The following is a 23,720-nucleotide window of genomic DNA, read 5'->3' as shown; positions in this document are numbered from 1 at the left end:
AAACTTACCCAGGAATGAACTCCTGTCACAAGTAATTCAACCTGGCTAATATGGTCAATGGATGGGCTTTCTGTGCCCAAGTATACTAGAATTGTGGCGGTGGGTGAGGAATAAATAAATACTGGAAAAAATCATAAAGTTTTTATGTTACATAAAAGGATTTTAATTTAATCCTGAAAGCCAGGGGAAGTCACTGAAAGGTTTTAAAGCAAAGGAATGACGTGAACAGAACTGCTTGTTGACCATTCTGGCATCACAGTGATGAAAAGATCGAGGCTTGGTAAAACAAATTCATTTAGCAAATACTCATGAAAATGTATTGTATGGCAAACCAGCCTGGACGTCAGGTGACCATTTAGGAGGCAGCCGCAACATACTAGCCTATAAACCATGGCAGTGGCAGTGTTAACAGAGCAGTGTGGGTTTGAGGGTTAAGAGGCAGATCTATCAATTCCAGGTAAATCAGATCTGGTTTGCAGTAGGGAAGCAAAAGGGAAATATAAGAGGATTCCCAAGTGACTGATAATGCTGTTTATTAATGTGAGATATAACATGTGATATGGTTTTGGTGCACAGATGGTTTGCAGAATTTAAATATGATGAAATTGCCTGTTTCACATTTAAAAAGACATACACAAAAGACTTAGATATGCAGATCTAGTTATATTCCTCTAGAAAAGAGTAAGAAATAAGCATCTGAAAATTAGCATATATGAAGTATCTGAACACACGGACAGAGGTAAAAATAAAAGCCAATATTCATGGCATACTTATGTGCCAGGCACTACTGTAAGCACTTATGAAATCTCATTAATTCCTATGAGGAAGACTTTATTACTTACAACTTTTCATTTTACAGGTGACAACTGAGGCATAAAGAACATGCCCAGGGTCATACAGCTACCATGAAGTAGTAATTCAAACCAGACATTTTGATTCCAGAGGAAGAAAATACACAGAAACCAAATATTGCCAACTCTACTGTTGAATCGTAACCACTAACGCAAACTTCACTTCATTGTTACATTTAGGCTGGAAGTTCTCAGCCCTTGTAAGGACCTCACTGACAACAGGCCACAGAGGTTTCATTTTGGAGGTAGGTATAAAACTCCCTTTGTTCTTGGTTCAACACTAAGGTACTTTAACTCATCATAGTTTCAGTCAGAGTTCAGTGTGGTTCTGCTTAATTATGACAATATTGTGAGATTCTCTGTCTTCCTCCAGTGTCTTCCAGAGCCACAGTATTTCTGGTTCCCTAAAAACATGATCAAACCTTCAGAGTGTTCGAAAATAGGATACCCTTAGCTACCTTATCTATCTATAAACTTGGCCTTCAACACTGTCCAAGTCAATTCCTTAGAGTTCTGCTTCTTTTTTCAGGCAAGACTGATTATTCCTATCTTAACAGATTTTATCTCTATCCTAAGGTATTTTGTAAAAAACTTTCCTCCACCAGATTGAGGTTGAGGGATACGGGTTGTCCTATATATTTTTAGCTTCAAATCCAGGTCTTTTTATTTCCTGGAATACACTACATAGTTGTCTTCAAAATCTTCTTAGATTTTAATCATTCGTTAGAATATTCTGCAATTTACCCGGTTATTGTGAATATTTTTCTTATCCCACTACCTTTTTTTTTTCCTTTTTGCTGAATACAGACATTTAGTAACTATTACTTATTACATGTTTATCTTTGTACCTGTGTATAATACTACAACAACGTCTACCCTTGTCTAAGCACCCACGTAGTTCAACACAGCTGGAAAAAAACACCCAGAAAGTGCTTACTGCCCACTCTCAGTGACTACAAACTGCTATAATGCTACCCGGAGCCTCCCTCTCCTAATACTATAATTAACTGTCAAGCCTCCTGTTTAAGGCAGCTCACATCAACACTACCATGGCTCTAGATCTCACTCCCTCACCTCCACGATTTACTTTCCCTTCTACTGGAGAATAAAGGCATGTGGAGGACACAGGAGCCTACCCTGAAAGAACTCCCAATTGCCAAAGCTGAAACAATTTGAGCAACAAAATAAAACAGCACTACAGTATAACTTAAACTATAAAATAAATATACATGAGTTCATACAGACATAAACGAATGGGAAGGACACAATTTTTTTACAGAAGTATTTCAAATATATGTAGATATCCCCTTCTATGGGAGGTGGAGCTTAATTCCCCCCATCACTACTTTGAAGGTAGGCTACACTTAATAACTTGCTACCAAAGAATAGAACAAGTTCAGGGGAAAACAGTAACTACAAATGTGAATCCAGGCAAATCCTACCTTAGCCAAGTGATGAAGGTTAACATCCTTAGTGATGTCTTATGGATATTACACGCTCCAAATATGATGTGATGAGAGGAGCACTTTTACAGGATAACCTTATTAATTTATAAACTGCATACTGATATTCTAAGCTTTTCCACCTTGCTAATATATCTAAGCTCTTAAGACAGACAGCTTTTGGAAATCACTATTTACTTTTATATTTACTTATTATTCATTTAATTACTATTTTGCATCTTAAGATGAACTACCTTTTTGCTTTGTCCTTGTCATCTTCTTCCACCAACCCATCAAATATACTACCATCTTCTCTAAAAGAAAAAAGAAAGTCGACAGAGAAAATAAGAGCAGACACATTAAGCAACAGCAATACCAAAATGACATGTGAATCAAATCAGTTACATCCTAGGATTTTTCTAAAATTAAAGGATAGTACAAATTCAAATTCAACTAACTGCTAACCTGTTTCCTAATAAATATTAGAAAACTAAAGTTTATCCATGTTTACCTAAATTTTTAAAAAATTTACCACAAATGTGAATTTTAAAACTTACTTAGCTTACTGTAAATATGACATGCAAAAATCAGAATTTAATTTAACCAGAGGTTAATACCTTGTTTCAGACTGTTAGTAATCAGCGAAAACTACAGACAGTCAGTGTATCTGCCATCATATAAAAATTACTTCATTTGAAATTATCTTTAACAGCATAGCTTAAAAAAATTATTTTGAGACATCATATTAATAAAACCACAAATTGCTCATGAGCATCACAACATCTAGCATTTAACTTACATTAATACATTTCATTCATTACTGATTCATTTGACAAATATTTGTTAGTACTCATGTGCCAGGATCTATTCTGAACATGAATACAGAGCAGTTAATCAGACACAGAGGTCCCTGCTCTCATATGGCTTATTTTCTAGTAGACCAAAACAAATCAACAAGGGAATATTGACAAGTTTTCTTTTTTTTAAGGGGAGACTTTAGTTACTGCAGTGTTACTTTAGTCTCAGTAGTAAGGGAAGGACTTGCTGAGGTGGGGAGATCTAAGCTGAGAGCTAAGTGACAAGAATAGGTTGGTTATGGGAAGATCTAGGGGAACAACATTTTAACAAATGAAATCAAGAGCCCTGGTGGCTAACCCCTTAATCTAAGTAGCAATATTAAATAATTTCAGGTGACTCAGGAGTTTTACATGAATTCACTATTCACTACTTTAATCACACCTTTCTAAGGCCTATAAAGGCACACAGAAGGTCTGCTGGACCCATTGTTGAGAATATCTGCCAATTTTGTATCACAGAGGTCCATATCTGGACTTTCCAGGTTCCATGTGTGCACTGCAACTTAGGAAAACTTCTGTATGTAGCATTTTATTGAGGAGAGAGTCCATAATTTTAATGATATTCACAGAAATAATGAACTCTTATTAAAAACTGCTGTTATGTCTGAACACAGATGTTATCTCTAGATGTTGTATCAACTAGAATGGGAATTGGCAATCACTGAGAAGCATAATACCACAATCATATTTAATCTCTCAGGAGCAGTGAAGGAACATCCTTTCTGAGGAGACAACTATACATAGAGCCCACCTGAAAATATGGCATAGCCCAAAACTATGGCAGTGCTGCAGGCAGGCCTCTCTAAGGAAACTCCTTGCCCCTTAGGTCTTAAGTTCTGGTAGAGTATTTATCTTCACTGTTTATCTCACAGGAAAGGGAGACAGGCTGGCCCCAGATGTCAAGTCACTTCTGTATACAACTATAGCTACAAAACTTTTAAAGAATCCCCTATGGAAGAATCACACAGTACACTATAATAAAAATACAGGAACTTTAGTGTCAGGCCAACATAGGTCATAATTCCAGCTCATCACTTAACTATGTGACCTTAAACAAGTTATTCAACCTCTCTGACCTATGTTTGCTTCAGCTGTAAAATCTCATGGAATTACTGTGAGGTTAAATGAAGCAACATATGAAAAGTACTCTACACATTACCTATCAAAGACTAAGAGCTTAAAATATGTTACTGTATGTCATCAAATTAAGAACACCATTGACTTTTATAAAGACTTGTCAGTATTTCATATGCCACCAAGAAAGAAAAAAAATGCTACCAATTAAACTATGATAAGGCAATTGTAAGATGAATCTCAGTGTCACTGTTAAAATGTAAAAAAAAAAAAAAAAAAAAAAAAAAAGTCTTAAAAATCAAAGAAGCAGGTTTATCCTTTTCCCAAGAATATGATTCAAAGATTGTAATTTCAACTAATAAAATCCTAATTATAGCTACCACTTATCAATATCAATTACTAGAATGCTTAAAGACATGGAGTTAGCCCCAACAGATAGATACAGAGAAAAAGGACAACACATTAAGGAGAAAAAAGATTCCATAAGGTGCCAGGGAAACATGTGCCAACTATCACAATTTCTCTCGGAGCAGCTCTGACCAAATCAAACTCAAAATTACAGTTCAAGATCTGTTTAGGACACAAGCCATACACTGGACTTTGGCTATAGATAACATTAACATATCTTACTATTACACTATGTTTACTCAATATAGAAACTGAATGTAATAGGAATTATGTTTAAGCATGAAACTCCGTATCAGTTTGATAGAGATCATTACTCTAATAATAAATTTTAAAATACCTTTATAGGATTCAAAATAAAGAGTCTCTAAAAACATACCTGTCGACAATCGAGCTCATTTTACTACAGCTTACGGTAAACAACATAACATATTACGTTTTCGTCTTGTGGTAGACATTTGTACTTCTCCTTGGGTGGAAAGAAAAATACATAGTCATTAGTTTTCAAAAAAAAAAATTAGTCTACAAACAGTAATGTTGAGAGACACTTTATGTTATCATAGAGAATTCAAATGTTTTGGCTTGTACCAAAGGCTGAAATATTTTCAAGCAAATACCTTTAGCTGGGGCATATTTAAGGCTTTTTCCCTTCTAAAAAAGGAATACGGGGGAAAAAAAATTGAGGTTCATAATTAATTTTATATTATAAAATAATAAAGGCTACTCTTAACATTTAGTATATATATTAGACTATGAAACTGTAAATAGGCTATAATTCAAAAAGATATATGCACCCCTATATTTATGCAGCAGTTATTTACAATAGCCAAGATATGGAAACAACCTAGGTGCCCACTGATAGATGAACGGATAAAGAAGATATGAGGTGTGTGTGTCACACACACAAACACACACAGACACACACACAGTGTGGAATACTACTCAGCTATAAAAATAAAACCTTGCCAATCTTGACAACATGGATGAACCTCGAGGGTATCATACCAGGTGAAAGAAGTCGGACACAGAAAGACAAATTCCATATGATTTCACCTATATATGAAATCTAAAACACAAAAAGCAGAAACACTCATGAATACAAACAATAAACTGGTGGTTGCCGGGGATAAGAGGGAGGATGACTGAAACAGGTGAAAGGAAGTAAGGCTCACAAATTGCCAGTTACAAAATAAGTCATGTGAATAAAAAGTACACCATAGGGAACATAGTCATTAATATTGTAGTAACATTGTATGTCGACAGATGGTAACTACCCTTATCATGGTGAGCACTGTGGAATGTACAGAATTACTGAATCACTGTTTATACCTGAAACTAATGTAACATTCTATGTCAACTATTCTTCAATTTAAAAATAATATCTAATCAACAAACATTTGTTGAAAGCCTATTTTCTATTAAATAGTATGCTAAGCTTTAGGGATAGGAGGATAAAAGTCAGTCCTTATAGGCAAAAATCTGGAACTGAATAGGGAGACAGTTACCCAGATAATAGTAAGAAAGATAACGAAGGTATGTAGGAAGGAGTCCAGAAATATTCTTGATGACAATGAGTTTGTCAGATCGTCTAAATTGCTATTACTAAAAATATGGTCCAGGCCGGGCAAAGGCCCTTTATCGGCAGGGCGGAGTGGTGCTACCCCAGAACTGGGTCCCACAGTGTGGGATCATTTAAGACATCAGGTTTTGAATCTCAGCCGATCACCTAGGAGACGAGGGAGACCATAGAGCAGGACAAGCCAGCTGCCCGCACTACTCTGTAAGGGCTGCCTGAACAGCGAGGTTTGAGACACCCGGTCTAGGGAGGACAGATTGGGGTACTGCCATTTTTCTCTTCATCACCAACACAGTGGGGCTTCAGGGCCCCCAGTGAAGGCAGGACCTGCTTACACCAAACCCCGCCCCTCGGTGCCTAGCAACTGCTTATCTACTGGAGTGGGACTGACACTGAGGGAACCAGATGGCCTCTCCTCCAGACAGCACAGCCACTGATCTCAAACACCAACCGACAACTGTCCTGCAGTTATGTATGTTAGTCTGTTTTTTTTGTTTAATTTTTTATTACTATTATTTTTTTTCTCTTCTCTTTTTTCTACCCTCTTCTTCCCCCCCCCCCCCTTTGGAATCAGATTCGTAGTCTCTGATTTGACTTTTGGTCATTTCTTGTTATGTATTTTTTTTTTTCTCTGCTTTGTCAGTCTGTTTAATTAGGCATTTTTATTCTTTTTACATCTTTTCTATACCTCCTTCTTTATTTTCCTTTCTCTCTCTCTGGATTAAGCCTTATAGTTTCTCTGATTCTCTGCTTGGTCTTTTTTTCCACCCCTCTCATTTTTCTCTTTGTATGGGACCAAGTCCCCTGCACTTTCCTTTTTTTTTTTTTTTTTTTAATTTCTGAACAAATGTAAGCACACCTGGTGAAAGGTCTAAACAATCCACCACCATGAGTAAGGAGGAGCTTTGTAGAAGAATGACCACTGTGATAGAGCAGCCAAATATGCAACAGCCGAGTGTAAGCAACACACTCCAAAAACGCTTCCTGAAGTGCAAGGCCCTGGACAGCATATAACCCCCTTTTCTTTAATTTTTTTTAATGGTTATTTATTTTGAAAGAGAGAGAGTACACGTGAACAGGGAAGGGGCAGAGAGAGGGGGAGACAGGCTCTCCAAAGCAGGCTCCAGGCTCTGAGTTGTCATCACAGAGCTGATGCGGGGCTTGAATCCATGAACCATGAAATCACGGACATTTAACTGACTGAGCCACCCGGGCACCTCTGACCCCTTTATAATATAGTAGTTCTCACAGGTGCAGGACACATAACAAGCTATTAAAACACATAAAAGACAGAAACCTAGCCAAAATGACGAAATGGAAGAATTCTCCTCAAAAATTCCAGGAAGAAATGACAGCCAGAGAATGGCTCAAAACAGATAGAAATAATATATGTGAACAAGAATTTAGAATAAAAGTCATAAGAGTAATAGCCAGGCTTGAAAAAAACCATAGAAGACAGGGGAGAATTGAGGCAGAGATCAAAGACCTAAGAAATAGTCACGATGAATTAAGAAACACTATATGTGAGATGCAAAATAAACTAGATACAATGACAGCGAGGATGGAAGAAGCAGAAGAGAAAATAGGTAAGACAGAAGGTAAAATTATGGAAAATAATGAAACTGAAAAAAAGAGGGAAAGGAAATTACTACACCACGAGGGGAGATTTAGAGACCTAAGTGATTTAATGAAACCTAATAATATCTGTATCATAGAAGTTCCAGAAGAAGAAAACAGAGAGAAAGGGGCAGAAGGTTTATTCAAACAAATTATAGCTGAGAACATCCCTAATCTGGGGAAGGAAACAGATATCCAAATCCAGGAGGCACAGAGAACTCCCTTCAAAATCAACAAAACGGGTCAACACCACGACATATCATAGTGAAACTGGCAAAATGGAAAGATAAAGAGAGAATTATGAAAACAGATGAGGACAAACAAGCCTTAACCTACTAGGGTAGACACATAAAGGTAGTTAGCAGACCTGACCACTGAAATTTGGGAGGCCAGAAGAGAGTGGCAGGAAATATTCAATGTGCTGAATAGGAAAAATATGCAGCCAAGAATCTTTTAACGGCAAGGCTGTCATTCAGAATAGAAGGAGAGATAAAGGCCATCCCAGACAAACAAAAAGTAAAGGAGTTCATGACCACTAGTGGAAAGCAGCAAAAGGACCAGAGATATCACCACAAGCACAAAACCTACAGATAACACAATGACACTAAATCCATACCTTTCAATAATCACTCTGAATGTAAATGAACTAAATGCCCCAATCAAAAGACCTAGGGTATCAGAATGAATAAAATAACAAGATCCATCTATATACTGACTACAAAAGACTCATTTTAGACATGAGGACACCTGCAGATTGAAAGTGAGGGGATGGAGGACCAACTATTATGCTACTGGAGGGCAAAAGAAAGCTAGAGTAGTCATACTTGTATCAGACAAATTAGATTTTAAAAGAAAGTCTGTAACAAGAGATGAAGAAGGGCAGTGTATCATAATTAAGGGGTCTATCCATCAAGAAGAGCTAGCGATTGTAAATGCTCATGCCCACAAGAACACAAATACATAAATCAGTTATTCACAAACATAAATAAATATATAGATAATAACTGTGATTATGGGGGGAATTAACAGTCCTCTTATAGCAATGGACAGATCATCTAGGCAGAAAATCAATAAGGAAACAACAGCTCTTAACGACACACTGAACCAGATGGACTTAACAGATATATTCAGAACTTTTCATCCAAAAGCAGAATACTCATTCTTGAGTGCATTTGGAACATTCTCCAAAACAGATCACATACTGGGCCACAAAACAGCCCTCTATAAATATAAAAGGTTGAGATCATTCCATCCATATTTTCTGATCACAACACTATGAAACTTGAAATCACAAGAAAAAATTTGCAAAGTTCCCAAATACGTGTAGGTTAAAGAACATCCTACTAAAGAGTGAATGGGTCAACCAGGCAATTAAAGAAGAAATTTAAAAATACACGGAAGCAAATGAAAATGAAAACACAAGAGTCCAAACACTTTGGGACACAGCAAAGGCAGTCCTAAGAGGAAAGTACACTGCAATTTAAGCCTATCTCAAGAAGCAAAAGTCCCAAATACATAACCTAACCTCACACCTGGAGGAACTTGGCACCACCAAAGAAAGCACAAAGCCAGCAGAAGATGACAAATAATAAAGAGTAGAGCAGAAATGAACAACATAAAATCCAAAAAAACCAGTAGAACAGATCAATGAATCTAAGAGCTGGTTTTCTGAAAGAATAAACAAAACTGACAAACCCCTAGCCAGATTTCCCAAAAAGAAAAGAGAGAGGACCCAAACAGATAAAATCACGATTGAAAGAGGAGAGATCACAACCAACACCATATTATTAGAGAATTATTAGAGAACCAACACCAACAATTATTAGAGAATACTATGAAAAATTAGATGCCAACAAACTGGACAATCTGGGAGAAATGGATAAATTCCTAGACACTCACTCACACAGTACCAAAACTCAAGTAAAAAGAAATTAAAAAATCTGAACAGACCTATAACTACAAGAAATTGATTCAGTTATCAAAAATCTCCCAACAAATAAGAGTCCTGGGCCAGTTGGCTAGGGGAATTCCACCAGACATTTAAAGCAGAGTTAATTCCTATTCTTTTCAAGCTGTTTCAAAAACAAAATGAAAGGAAAGCTTCCAGACTCATTCTATAAAGCCAGCATTACCTTGATTGCCAAACCAAAGACCCCACTGAAAAGGAGAATAAAGGCCAATATCCCTGATGAACATGGATGCAAAAATCCTCAACAAGATACTAGCAAATCGAATTCAACAGTATATTAAAAGAATTATTCACCATGATCAAGTAGGATTCATTCCTGGGCTGCAGGGCTGGTTCAATGCTCGCAAATCAATCAACATGATACATCACATTAATAGAAGAAAGGATAAGAACCATATGATCCTGTCAATAGATGCAGAGAAAGCATTTGACAAAATACAGCTTCCTTTCTTAATAAAAACCCTCAAGAAAGTCAGGTTAGAAGGAACATACCTTAACATCAGAAAAGCCATATATGAAAGGCCCACAGCTAATATCATCCTCAATGGGGAAAAACTGACAGCTTTCCCCCTGAGATCAGGAATACAACAGGGATGTCCACTCTCACTACTCTTGTTTAACATAGTTAGAAGTTGCAGCCTCAGCAATCAGACAACAAAACAAAATAAAAGCCATGCAAATTGGCAAAGTAGAAGTCAAACTTTCACTCTTCACAGATGACAAGATACTCTACATGGAAAACCTGAGAGACTTCACCAAAAAATTGCTAAAGCTGATACATGAATTCAGCAAAGTCACAAGATATAAAATCAATGTACAGAAATTGGCTGCATTTCTACAACCAATAATGAAGCAACAGAAAGAGATATCAAGAAATTGATCCCATTTACAACTATACCAACAACCATAAAATACCTAGGAAGAAACCGAACCAAAGATGTGAAAAATCTGTATGCTAAACACTCTAGAAAACTTATGAAGGAAATTGAAGAAGATATAAAGAAATGGAAAAACACTCCGTGCTCATGGGTTGGAAAAATAAATATTGTTAAAATGTCAATACTACCCAAAGCAATCTACAGATTCAATGCAATCCCAATCAAAATAGCACCAGCATTTTTCACAGAGCTAGAACAATCCTAAAATTTGTATAGAACCACAAAAGACCCTGAATAGCCAAAGTAATGTTGAAAAAGGAAACCAAAGTCGGAGGCATCACAACCCCAGACTTTAGCCTCTACTACAAAACTGTATTCTTCAAGACAGTATGGTACTGGCACAAAAACAGACACATAGACCAATGGAATAGAAGAGAGAACCCAAACATGGACCCACACATATATGGCCAACTAATCTTTGACAAAGCAGGAAAGAGTGTCCAATGGAAAAAAGACAGTCTCTTTAGCAAATGGTGCTGGGAGAACTGGACAGCAACATGTAGAATGAAACTACACGACTTTCTTAAACTATACACAAAAATGAATTCAAAATGGATGAAAGACCCGAATGTGAGGCAGGAAACCATCAAAATCCTACAGGAAATAACAGGCAGTACCCACTTTGACCTCGGCTGCAGCAACTTCTCACTTGACATGTCTCCAACATCAAGGGAAATAAAAGCAAAAATGAACTACTGAGACCTCATCAAGATAAAAAGCTTCTGCACAGCAAAGGAAACAATCAACAAAACTAAAAGGCAACCAACGGGATGGGAGAAGATATTTGCAAATGGCATACAAGATAAAGGGTTAGTATCCAAAATCTATAAGGAACTTCTCAAACTCAATACCCGAAAAACAAATAATCCAGTGAAGAAATGGGCAGAACACATGAAGAGACACAAAGACATCCAGATGGCAAACAGACACATGAAAAAAGATGTTCAACACTGCTCATCATCAGGGAAATACAAAGCAAAACCATAATGAGATACCACCTCACACCGGTCAGAGTGGCTAAAATCAACAACTCAGAAAACTACAGATGCTGGGGAGTATGTGGAGAAAAGGGAACCCTCTTGCACTGTTGGTGGGAATGCAAACTGATGCTCTGGAAAACAGTGTGGAGGTTCCTCAAAAAGTTAAAAATAGAATTACTGTATGATCCAGCAATAGCACTACTAGGAATTTATCCAAAGAATACAGGAGTGCTGATTCATAGGGGCACATGTGCCCCAATGTTTATAGCACTGCTATCAACAATAGCCAAATTATGGAAAGGGCCTAAATGTCCATCAACTGATGAATGGATAAAGATGTAGTTTACATATACAATGGAATACTACTCGGTGATGAAAAAGAATGAAATCTTGCCATTTTCAACAACATGGATGGAACTGGAGGGTATTATATGCGAAGAGAAAGACAGATATCATATATTTTCACTCATATGTGGAATTTGAGAAACTTAACAGATGACCATGGGGGAAGGAAGGAAATATAAGATACAAACAGAGAAGGAAGCAAACCATTAAGAGACTCTTAAACACAGACAACAAACTGAGAGTTGATGAGGGGTAGGGGGTTGGGGAGGTGAAAAAAATGTGTGATGGCATTGAGGAAGGCACATCTTGGAATGAGCACTGGGGGTTGTATGTAAGGGATGAATCACAGGAATCTATTCCTGAAGCCGACTACACAGTATGTTAGCTAACTTGACAATTTAAAACAAAATACATATATACGTATACACACACACACACACACACACACACACACACATATCAGATGATGCCAATGCTGGTGGAGACCACCAGCATTGGCATCATCTGAGGCCTTGTTAAAAACCCCAGTCCTACTGAACCAGAATCTACATTTAACAAGGTCCCCATGTGATCTGTATGACCATATGAATGTGAGAAATAACAGACCAGAGCACAAGAGGTAGTATGTGAAAGGATTCTAAGCTACAAGAATAGCAACTTGCAAAGGCACAGGCCTTGAGGGAGCATCATATTTGAGAAACTTAGGAGGTTTAGCATTTTCTTTAAAAAAAAAATTTTTTTTTAAGTTTATTTTTGAGACAGAGAGAAAGCACAAGTTGGGGAGGGGCAGAGAGAGAGGGGAAGAGAGAAAATCCCAAGCAGGCTCTGTGCTATCAGCACAGAACCTGACACAGGGCTTAAACTCATGAACAGTGAGCTCCTGACCTGAGCAGCAATCAAGAGTCAGACACTTAACTGACTGAGCCACCCAGGTGCCCCTCGTTTAATTTTTCTTTTAATGTGTAATGTTTATTTTTATTTTTGAGAGAGACAGACAGAGAGAAAGAACGGGGGAGGGTCAGAGAGAGAGAGGGAGACATAGAATCCAAAGCAGGCTCCACGCTCTAAGCTGTCAGCACAGAGCCCAATATAGAGTTCAAACTCACAAACCATGAGATCGTGACCTGAGCCAAAGTCAGACACTCAACCAACTAAGCAAGCCACCCAGGTGTTGCATTTTAGCATTTTCTTTAGAAAAAATTTGGTCATGTTACAACTTAAAGTTTTAATTACTAGAGCATAAAATGAGAATAAGAGTAGAAGGGTGAAGGCAAGTGAAATGGAAAAAAGCCTTATTATAAAGGGTCTCTTACCCACATTGAAGGAATTAAGGTTCACTACTTTAAAATGAAATTGTTAGCCTAAAGTTTGTCACCCTATATTCTACAGTTTTTCTGAAGTGTAAGGCAGAATTTATTTACACAAAATACGTACATCCTATTGTCATGAGTTAAATATTTATTAATGCTAATAAATCCCCAGTTTTGAGACATGAAAAATTCTACTTTAAGTATTATACATCTTATCTAAAATTGAGAAAATAGTGCAAATTAATGTGTAACACTAAGTGAAAAGAGATTAAAGATGCTCTAAGAACATGGGATTCTAAAATATTCTATCACTGCTTTCAAAAGTATAGTCATGAAAGAGCAAGTGAATAATCCTTGATAAATGATGCTGTGCCTCTGTGGTTATGGCTATAGAAATGAGACTATGAAGGGCTAAGAATTCTTAAAAGAAAATGAATAGGGAGTCAGAAGTAAAAGTAAAAGGAACTAGCATTAGATAAAATACCAGTTTTAAGTGTCTGGGTGAACATCAGGAGATGAAACGTGGAATTACCGAATTCTGGAGTTAGAAAAGACTTCAAAGATGACCTAACTACAACCCTCTGGTCTAAGAGACATACCTATCATGGTAATAACAAATTAGTTCTATGACTGGAACAAAAAGAACAGTGGAAAGGTAACAGTCATGTTGGGTGAATTAAAAAAGAACAATTTTAAAGTTAAAAGGCCAGATCTGATCCTTTTTTATATGGAACCAAGACTATGCTTCTTTAATTATCAAAAGGTAGAAAATAGGGAAAATTAGAAAAAAAAAAAAAAAAAAAAAGACCCCAAGAATTAGGGCTTAGACTATAGGAAGGGCCAACCTGATTGAACCCAAAATGGTTTAGAAGATACAAGCTAATGCTTTATTAGGCTATTTTACTAATGTTGGTAACAGTATTCCTCCAAACATTTATTGTGTTAAGTGAACAAATTAAGACTATATCTTTAACAGTCTAGTCCAAGATCTTTTGTCTACTTTTCTAGCCAAGTGACATACTATATTTAAGGAAAAGGTAAGGAAGAAGTGAAATAGGTGGAACGAAGTACTCTAGAGCCAACTGGGTAAAAATTCCCTCTAACTTCTTTAAATAAAGTGTCAAATTAATTCAAAACAAAGTAATGGTGGAACAGCCAAAAGGTCCTATCTGGGGACTACCCTAGGCCTCACATTTTCAGTACAAAAAAAACCATCCAGAGTCACACCTGCACATGCTACGGATTCTAAACGATTCATGCTATGGATCCTAAAATGATTCTGTTTTAGGAGATATGCTGTGTCCCTACACACAGCAAGGAATTTCAAGTGCATAATCTAATACAGATCAAATTTTATTATTAAAAGTCTTCTTTCTTAAATATTGACATTCCTAGGCCAGCATAGTATGCAACAATGTGTCTTGGAAAGGATCAGTTACAGTTTCTGGGATTCAAAGTTCACAAATTAAATTACCAAGATCAAGTTACATGTAGGAATCAAATGCTCCTTTACATCAGCAACTTGAGCTCAACGTCATTCAGCGATAGGACTTCCCAGCTCTCCAGTGTTATTATTACTTTATGATGACAGAGGGCAAGGATGGCATAAGTCTTTTATAAATATCAGTTTAAAAACAAGCTTTACAAATATTTATGAAATGGGGAGACATTAAGAACTAAGAAATTTTATAAAACATTCAAAGTCTGCCAAATACAGAAGCAGATATGTTTTTAATTCAGCATGCAACATTAAATATAATTAACAGAAAATCTCAGAGCCTGGAAATCTTTGGAAAAGAACCCTTATACATGAAACAACACATTCTGTATTAAAAATAAACTGTGCAGTATCTAATGACATGATTCTAGTCCTCTGAATCGCAGTTGCTGTCACCCTCAAGGCTTTCCATTCCTACATCACGAATTTCTCCCTTAAAAAATGGATTTTTCTGATCAACATCTTAGTATTTTACCCTAAAAACAAAACAAAAACCACCCCTGACCCACCAACCCCTTCAGGTACTGCCCTCCTTTTCTGCTCCCTTTCACAGGAAAACTGCATGGCAGGGTACATTTGCTGTTTGAACATCTTTAATTCCCTTCTCTCCCTTACTTTAAAATGTAGTGTTTATTTTCACCAGTGTATACATGTTCAAAATCTAAAGTGTCCACCTAGTTTTACAAGACTTACTAAAAAATTGGAAGTCCTCTGTTCTCTGATCCCCCAATTCCCACTTTCCAACCACTTTCACCCCTTGAACTGTCTCTGCAGGCGGTTAACTCTCTGATATCCTTTATTTTGCTACTTCTTGATTCCTTCTGTTTTAGGTAGGTTGTCTACTCGCTCCCAACTTATTCAAGCTGTCCCAATGTAATTATTAAAAGTGTCTCCTTTTGCTCTCAAGAGAGTCTTTTTTAGGCATCATCTACTGAACTCCACTAAGAAAAATTTAATTCTTTTTGACTCCCCATCCTTACCTCATTCACATGCACACTTGCCCAAATTCCCAATATCATACTTTTGGCTAGGTGGTTATATTCAGAGTTAACACTATTATGACTCTGTAAATGCAATTCACAACTGAGCCATACAGCATACTACAATTACTTCCCCTTTCTAAATAATTTTCCCTGGAGTTAATAATTGTTTTATTGTTGACTTACTTTCCTATACACCTATCACCAATTCAGCCCCAAACTTTTTCCTGTCTAAATCTCCTAACATCTTCAAACACATTACACATTCTACCAACATAATCTCAAAGCTATTTACCTTGGTGTCCTTTGACCTATTCCTGTTGGGACTAGATGCTCTCTACAACCAGCAGTCATCTTGGGATCATTATACATAATCTTCCTGGTGATTTTCTGGGTCTCTACTAAAGGTGCATTTTCTGTTTCTTATATCCTATGCTTTCATCTTTTTTAGTTTACTTATTTTGTTGAGTACCTCCAAATATAACACCCCAAGAAAGGGGTCATGGCAGATAAGCAGTTTAGAAATCACAAGTCTGAAACTGTCATCAATCATACTTAATCAATAGTTTAGCTACATACTGAATACTGGGTTGGAAATAAGTTTTCCCTGAGACTTATGAGAAGGCTCCATTGTCTTCTAGTTTCCAGAGTATTCTCAAGAAGCCCAAAGCCATTCTGATTATTGATCTTTACATGTGACCTACTTCTCTTACTCTGGAAGCTCCTCTATGTTTTACATTTTAACCGCAATATGTCCTATTTTGGACTTATTTCCACATCCATAGTGGTCACAGTACAGGATCTTTCTACTTGGAAACTTATGTCCTCTAATTCTGGACAGTTTTGTTGAATCATTCTCAATTCTTTATTTCTCCTATTTCCCTCTTTTCTCCCTTTCCATAACTCCCATTATTTCAACATTAGAGATTCTGACAGTTGCTCCAATTTTATATTTTTCTCTCCCATTTTAACTTTGTTTTACTCTCGATATATTAGCTTTATTTTTCCACTCTTGAGTTCTTCATTTCTAATTTGTTTTTCTTTCACGTTTCATAAATTTAGCATCTCCCTTCCAACTTCTCTGAAACCATTAGGTAATAATTTTGTATTTGTTTCAGTTTTTACCTGCTGTAAATGGGGTAAATTTTACCTACCTGGTCTCCATTTCCCCTAACTTGGTAAGTTCTTTTGGCATGGTCTTTGGCTCTCACATAACAGGTTTTCCTATAATGCTTAGAGATCTCTAGGCGCCAAATCATTTAAGGGTGGGGTCTAAAAAGATCACTGAAATTCTTTGTGATAGGTCTTACTGACTATGAACTTTAGCAGAGGTATCAGGTTGGAATATTTCTTTGGGGAAATTCTTTTAAGTCAGTATCTTCAGCTCTTTTCTCTTAGGCTGGTTACAATTTCCAGAGAAAAATCTTCTAAACTACTGACTGAAAAATTATAAAAATCTGGTAGCCTACGTTCTTAATCCCTCTATTTTCAACATGGCACTCCCATTCTCAACCATGTTTGCTGCATCTCAATTTTATCCTTGCTAGAAAATAAATCTCTAGTCTTCTGCTAAGATAAGGAAGGGGTAGATGCTTGGTACTCCAAGGTCAAGAAAAGGGTTTATGGAGTATAATCACCTCTTAGACAGACTGGCAACATATCGGCCTCTTTTTACTTCCACTCGTATTTCTATTTGCAGAAGTAAAGAGTGCTGTCCATTCCTGACATTTTAGAGGCTCTATAATGCTGTTAAGTTTAGTCTCAGCATTCTCACAGCTGGCTCAGGGTTCTAGGGTCTGTAAGACAGATACCAGACTTTCTTTTGTTTTTCAGGCTCCAAATTTTTTTTGCATTTGTTTCCTGTCCCCTTCTGTTTGCTCTTGTGAAGTTAGGCCTTTTGTTTTAAAAGAAGAAGAAAAAAAAAAAAAAACCATCCCTTTACTTTAGCTTTAATGGAGTTTCAAGGGGAAAAAAAACAGGAATTTAATTGCATTTCTTTTGCCATCTTTTTTTTTTTTTTTTAATTTTTTTTTTCAACGTTTATTTATTTTTGGGACAGAGAGAGACAGAGCATGAACGGGCGAGGGGCAGAGAGAGAGGGAGACACAGAATCGGAAACAGGCTCCAGGCTCTGAGCCATCAGCCCAGAGCCCAACGCGGGGCTCGAACTCCCGGACCGCGAGATCGTGACCTGGCTGAAGTCGGACGCTTAACCGACTGCGCCACCCAGGCGCCCCTCTTTTGCCATCTTTAACTGGAAATTCCCCCATTTCCTCTTCATCAATTTTAATCAGGCTTTCACCCTCACCACTACCACTGAGACTGTTCACTCTTATTAGAGGTTAAAGGACATTCATGCTGCCAAATGCAATAATGGTTGCTTTGGTCTACTCTCTATTTTACTTCATAGTAGTATATGATGTAACTAATCACTTCTACATTTATTAAATACTTTTCTCTTTTTGCCTTCTGCAACAGAACACTTTCCTGATTTCTCACTCATCTCACTGGTTGTTCCTTCTCCTCTAACACTGGCACGTCCCAAGGATAAATCCTTCTCAATCTATGTACACTTCCTATATAATTTCATCTAGACATATGCCTTTAAGTATTTCTCTGTGCCAATAACTCCCAAATCCACACCCTTAGACATGATTCTTAACTTCAGAGTCTTATATCCAGCTACCTTTTTGATATTTCTACAGAATTTACAGGTGTCTAAAATATTATACAGCAAAACAGAACACTTGACTTTCTCTGTAAATTTGCTCCTTGCCAAGATTTCTTCTCGAACCTCAATTCCATATACTCTTCCCCTCGTTTATTATACTCCAGTCACATTTTCTCTTTCCGTTCCTCAAGCATTCTATGGTCATTTTGGTTTCACTGCTTATAAATCTCCTCTTCCACATCTTCACAAGGCTGGCACATTCCTGCCATTCATATCTTAACTGAAATGTTCTTCTTCAGTGAGGGCTTTCAAATATTTATGTCTTTCAATAATGAAAGCAGTCACCAGTCTCTGTAACACATTATTTATTTTAATTCTGTGCATTGAACTAACGACAAATGTTTCACTGGTTTATTTGTCCTCCCTCTCTTTAGAATGCAACCATAATGAGAGCAGGGACAGCTTCTGTCTTGTTTATCACTGCATTCTCAGTATCTAAAACAGTATCTAAATATAGTGGATACAATACATGTTTTGAAATAAAGTAATATAAATAGGAAAAATTTTTTAATAAAACATTCCTCAAATTAGTGTGTCAAAACAGTTTATGGATTAATTTATATATTTTGCTGGAAAAATGTCAATCCAAAGTATATTCTAAGATACAACCTTCATTACCTTTTGTGTTTTTTGGATCTTTTAAATTGCTTCTTCAGAAAACTATAGGTTCAATGTATTCTTCTATATGGCTGACCATCAGTCTCAGAATTCTGTTTAAACAACAAAAAAATTATTTATTAGATTTACTTAACTTACAGAAGTTTTCATGAAAAAGTTTTACATAAAATTTAGAACTTAAGTCACAAAAAGTGTACATAACAAATGTTAAACTCCACAAACTGTTTTTAAAAAAAATTAAAAATAAAGACTAAAAATAACAATTCTAGTACAGAAGTTAAAAGACAAAAGTATAAAAATAACTATAACTACAAAAATGGATTCATAAGATATACAATAAAAAGATGTAATTTGTGATGTTGATAACAAAATGTAGAAGGGAGAGAGACGTGAAAGAATAGATTTCTGAAGTGTTATCAGTTTAATATAGATTGTCAAAACTATAAGATGTTTTATATAAGACCCATGGTTAAGCAAAAAGAAAATACCTAGAGAAGAGACACAAAAGGAAAAGAGAAAGAAATCAAAACACAAAGGAAGACAACAGGAGGAACAAAGTGACAGAAAACTCTAAGACAGTCAAAAACAAATAAGAGAATGGACACAGTAAGTCTTCCGTATCAGTAATTACTTTAAATGTAGATGAACTAAAGTCAGCAATCAAACACAGAGTCGATACATTTATCAGAAAAAGATCCAACCATTTGTTGTCTACAACAGACTCACTTTAGATTTAAGGACATACAGAAGATGAGAGTAAAGGTGAAAAGATATTCCATGCAAATATAACCAAAAGAGAGCAGGAGTGGCCATACTTATATCAAACAAAATAGATTTTAAGTCAAAAACTAACAAGAGGCATAAAAGGATGTTATATAATGATGAAAGGGTCAGGTCATCAGGAAGATGTAACAATTACATATACATTCAACACCAGTGCACCCAAATATTTGAAGCAAACAAAGATGGAACTAAGGAAAGAAATAGATAGCAACACAGTAAGAGATTTCAATACTCCAGTATCAAGAAGGATAAAACATCCAGACAGAATATCAATACGAAACAGACAACTTGAATAACACTCCAGAGTAAGTCAACTTGACATACACAGAACATTCCACCCAATAGCAAAAGAATACACATTCTTCTCAACTGTACATGGAATATTCTCCAGGACAGATCACATATTAGATCACAAAATAAGTCATAATAACTTAAGAAGACTAAAATCATACCAACTATCTTTTCTGCCCACAATGGAATAAACTTTGATAACACAAAGAAAACTGGAAAATTCAAATGTATGAAAATTAAACAATAAATGGATCAAAGAAGAAATCAAAAGGGAAATTAGAAAATACCTAGAACAAACAAAAACATAACATATCAAAACTGATGGGATGTAGCAAAAGCAATACTAGGAGAGAAGTTTATAAGGTAAATACTACATTAAGAAAAGAAAAAAAAATCTCAAAAACAAACCCTAACTTTACACTGCAAGGAACCAGAAAAAGAAAAAATAAGCCCAAAGTCAGCAGAAGGAAATAAAAATCTCAAATAGATGTAAACAGAGGATAGAGAAACAATAGGAAAAAAATATAAAAAGGAATTTTTAGAAAAGGTCAACAAAGTGAAAAACCTTTAACTAGACTAAGAAAAAAGGAGAGATAACTCAAAATCAGAAGTGAAAGAGGCAATACTACAACTGACACCACAGAAATACCAACAAGTTGGATAACCTAGGAGAAACAGATAAAATTCTTAGAAATACATAACCTACCAAGACTGAATCATGAAGAAGTAGAAAATCTGAACACACCTATAACTAGTAAAGATAGTGAATCAGTAATCAAAAACCTTTCAACAAAGAAAAGCCTAGGACCAAACAGATTCAATGGGGAATTCTACCAAATATGTAATGAAGAATTAGTTAACACCAATCTTTCTCAAACCCTTCCAAAAATTGAAGAGGGAACACACCCAAACTCATTTTATGAAGCCAACATCACCTTCACACCAAAGCCACACAGACCCCACAAGTAAAGAAAACTACAATATCCCTGAATACAAATACAAAATTCCTCAACAAAATAATAACAAACCAAATCCAAGAATATATTAAAAGGATAATACAGCATGACCAAGTGGGATTTATCCCTGGGATGCAAGGTATGTTTCAACATACAAAAATCAATATGATATATAGCAAGTCTATAAAACAAAGCATAAAAATCACACAAATGTATCAATGAAGAACAATCATTTGACATAATTCAACACTGTTTCGAGACAAAAACACACAACAAACTAGGAACAGATAACAATTTTCTCAAAATAACAAAAGCCATATATGAAAAGTCCACAGCTAACATCATGGTCAACAGTGAAAAACTGAAAGCTTTCCCTTTAAGATGAGGAACAAGGTAATGATGCCCACTTTTATCACCTGTATTCAACATCATACTGCAAGTTCTATCTAGAGTAATTAGGCAAGGAAAAAAAAAGGCTTATATGGAAAGCCTTTATATGGAAAGTAGGAAGTAAAATTATCCCTGTTCACAGATGACATGATCTTACATGTAAAATAATACCCTAAAGATTCCACAAAAAAAGCACATCAGAACAAATGCCAAAGTTGCAGGACACAAAATTAATACACAAAAATCAGTGACATTTCAATGTAGTAAAAACAAATAATCTGAAAGGGAAATTGAAAAAAAGAAACAGGCTCTGAAAACATTTCCTGGGTATGAATTATAGCTCAGCCCCTTTATTAGCTACAGATCTTAGAATAGTCACTTCATCTCCACACATCATTTTTTCGGAGATAATAGTGATAGGTACACACAGTTGTTCTAAGAGTTAAATATGTTACATGTATGGGACAGTACACAGAAAACAGCAATTTTAAATATGACTAGTATTCAAAAATAAATATGATTAGTATTAATAATATTATCAATTAGATGGAAAAGGATCAAAGAGACACAAGAAAGCCAAGAAGAATTAGCTGTCACTAAAATTAAAAGAAAAGAGTGTTTGAGAAGTTAAAAATGTCAATATTGCTGTGCAGACAAGACAATGACTCTAAAATGTCCATTTAATAACAAAGAGTTTGATACATTTGGTAAAGGAGGTATGAAACAGACACTGAACACTACTTTAAGAGTGAACTTGAAAACCTCCCCTTTTTTAAAAATATAATTTATTGTCAGTTGGCTAATGTACAGTGTATACAGTGTGCTCTTGGTTTTGGGGGTAGATTCCTATGATTCACAGCTTACATAACAACACCCAATACTCATCCCAACAAGTGCCCTCCTCAACGCCCATCACCCATTTTTCCTCTCTCCCCTGCCCTCCCATCAACCCTCAGTCTGTTCTCTGTATTTAAGAGTCTCTTTATAGTTTGTCTCCCTCCCTGTTTGTAATTATTTTTCCCCTTCCCTTCCCCCATGGTCTTCTGTTAAGTTTCGCAAGTTCCATCCACATTGCTACAAATGGCATGATTTCATTCTTTCTCATTGCCAAGTAGTATTCCACTGTACATATAAACCATATCTTCTGCCAACATCTGTTGTTGCCTTATTAATGTTAGCCATTCTGACAGGTGTGAGGGGGTACCTCATTGTGGTTTTGATTTGTATTTCCCTGATGATGAGTGATGTTGAGCATGTTTTCATGTGTCTATTTGCCATCAGGATGTCTTCTTTAGAAACATGTCTATTCATGTCTTCTGCCCATTTCTTCACTGGATGATTATTTGTTTTTCAGGTGTTGAGTTTGGTCAGTTCTTTCATAGATTTTGGATACTAACCCTTTATATGATACATCATTTGCAAACATCTTTCCCCATTCCGTTGGTTGCCTTTTAGTTTTGTTGATCGTTTCCTTTGCAGTGCAGAAGTTTTTTATCTTGATGAGGTCTCAATAGTTCATTTTTGCTTTTAATTCCCTTGCCTCTGGAGACTTGTTGAGCAAGAAATTGTTGCGGCTGAGGTCAAAGAGGTCGTGGCCTGCTTTCTCCTCTAAGGTTTTGATGGTTTCCTGTCTCACATTGAGGTCTTTCATCCATTTTGAGTTTACTTTTGTGTATTCGGTAAGAAAGTGGTCTAGTTTCATTCTTCTGCATGTTGTTGTCCAATTCTCCCAGCACCATTTGCTAAAGAGACTGTCTTTTTCCCACTGGATGTTCTTTCCTGCTTTGTCAAAGATTAGTTGGCCATACATTTGTTGGTCCAATTCTGGGTTCTCTATTCTATTCCATTGGTCTACGTGTCTGTTTGTGTGCCAATGACCATACTGTCTTGATGATTACAGTTCTGTAGTAGAGGCTAAAGTCTGGGATTGTGATGCCTCCAGCTCTGGTTTTCTCTTTCAACATTACTTTGGCTATTCGGGGTCTTTTGTGGTTCCACACAAATTTTAGGACCGTTTCTTCTAGCTTTGAGAAGAATGCCAGTGCAATTTTGACTGGGATTGCATTAAATGTGTAGATTGCTTTGGGTAGTATTGACATTTTAACTATT

The 23,720-nt window shown here is 36.2% G+C and overlaps 1 protein-coding gene across 3 annotated transcripts in view; it reads right to left on the bottom strand.

Moving 5' to 3' along the window:
* The window catches only part of CLOCK (clock circadian regulator), a 140,577-nt gene that overhangs the window by 79,285 nt on the left and 37,572 nt on the right, over nucleotides 1-23,720 (bottom strand). For all 3 annotated transcript variants that reach the window (XM_040483148.1, XM_040483165.1, XM_040483156.1), the window contains exons 3-5: nucleotides 19,192-19,283; nucleotides 5,009-5,098; nucleotides 2,548-2,607 (exon numbers count right to left, since the gene is read on the bottom strand). In XM_040483148.1, the coding sequence (XP_040339082.1) occupies nucleotides 2,548-2,607; nucleotides 5,009-5,055 (107 nt within the window). In that variant the 5' untranslated portion in view covers nucleotides 5,056-5,098; nucleotides 19,192-19,283. The remainder of the gene's footprint in view (nucleotides 1-2,547; nucleotides 2,608-5,008; nucleotides 5,099-19,191; nucleotides 19,284-23,720) is intronic.

The sequence above is a fragment of the Herpailurus yagouaroundi genome, unplaced genomic scaffold (assembly GCF_014898765.1).
Source record: "Herpailurus yagouaroundi ecotype Mexico unplaced genomic scaffold, PumYag 28, whole genome shotgun sequence".
Lineage (NCBI taxonomy): Eukaryota > Metazoa > Chordata > Mammalia > Carnivora > Felidae > Herpailurus > Herpailurus yagouaroundi.
This window is presented reverse-complemented; position numbering and strand designations above follow the sequence as displayed.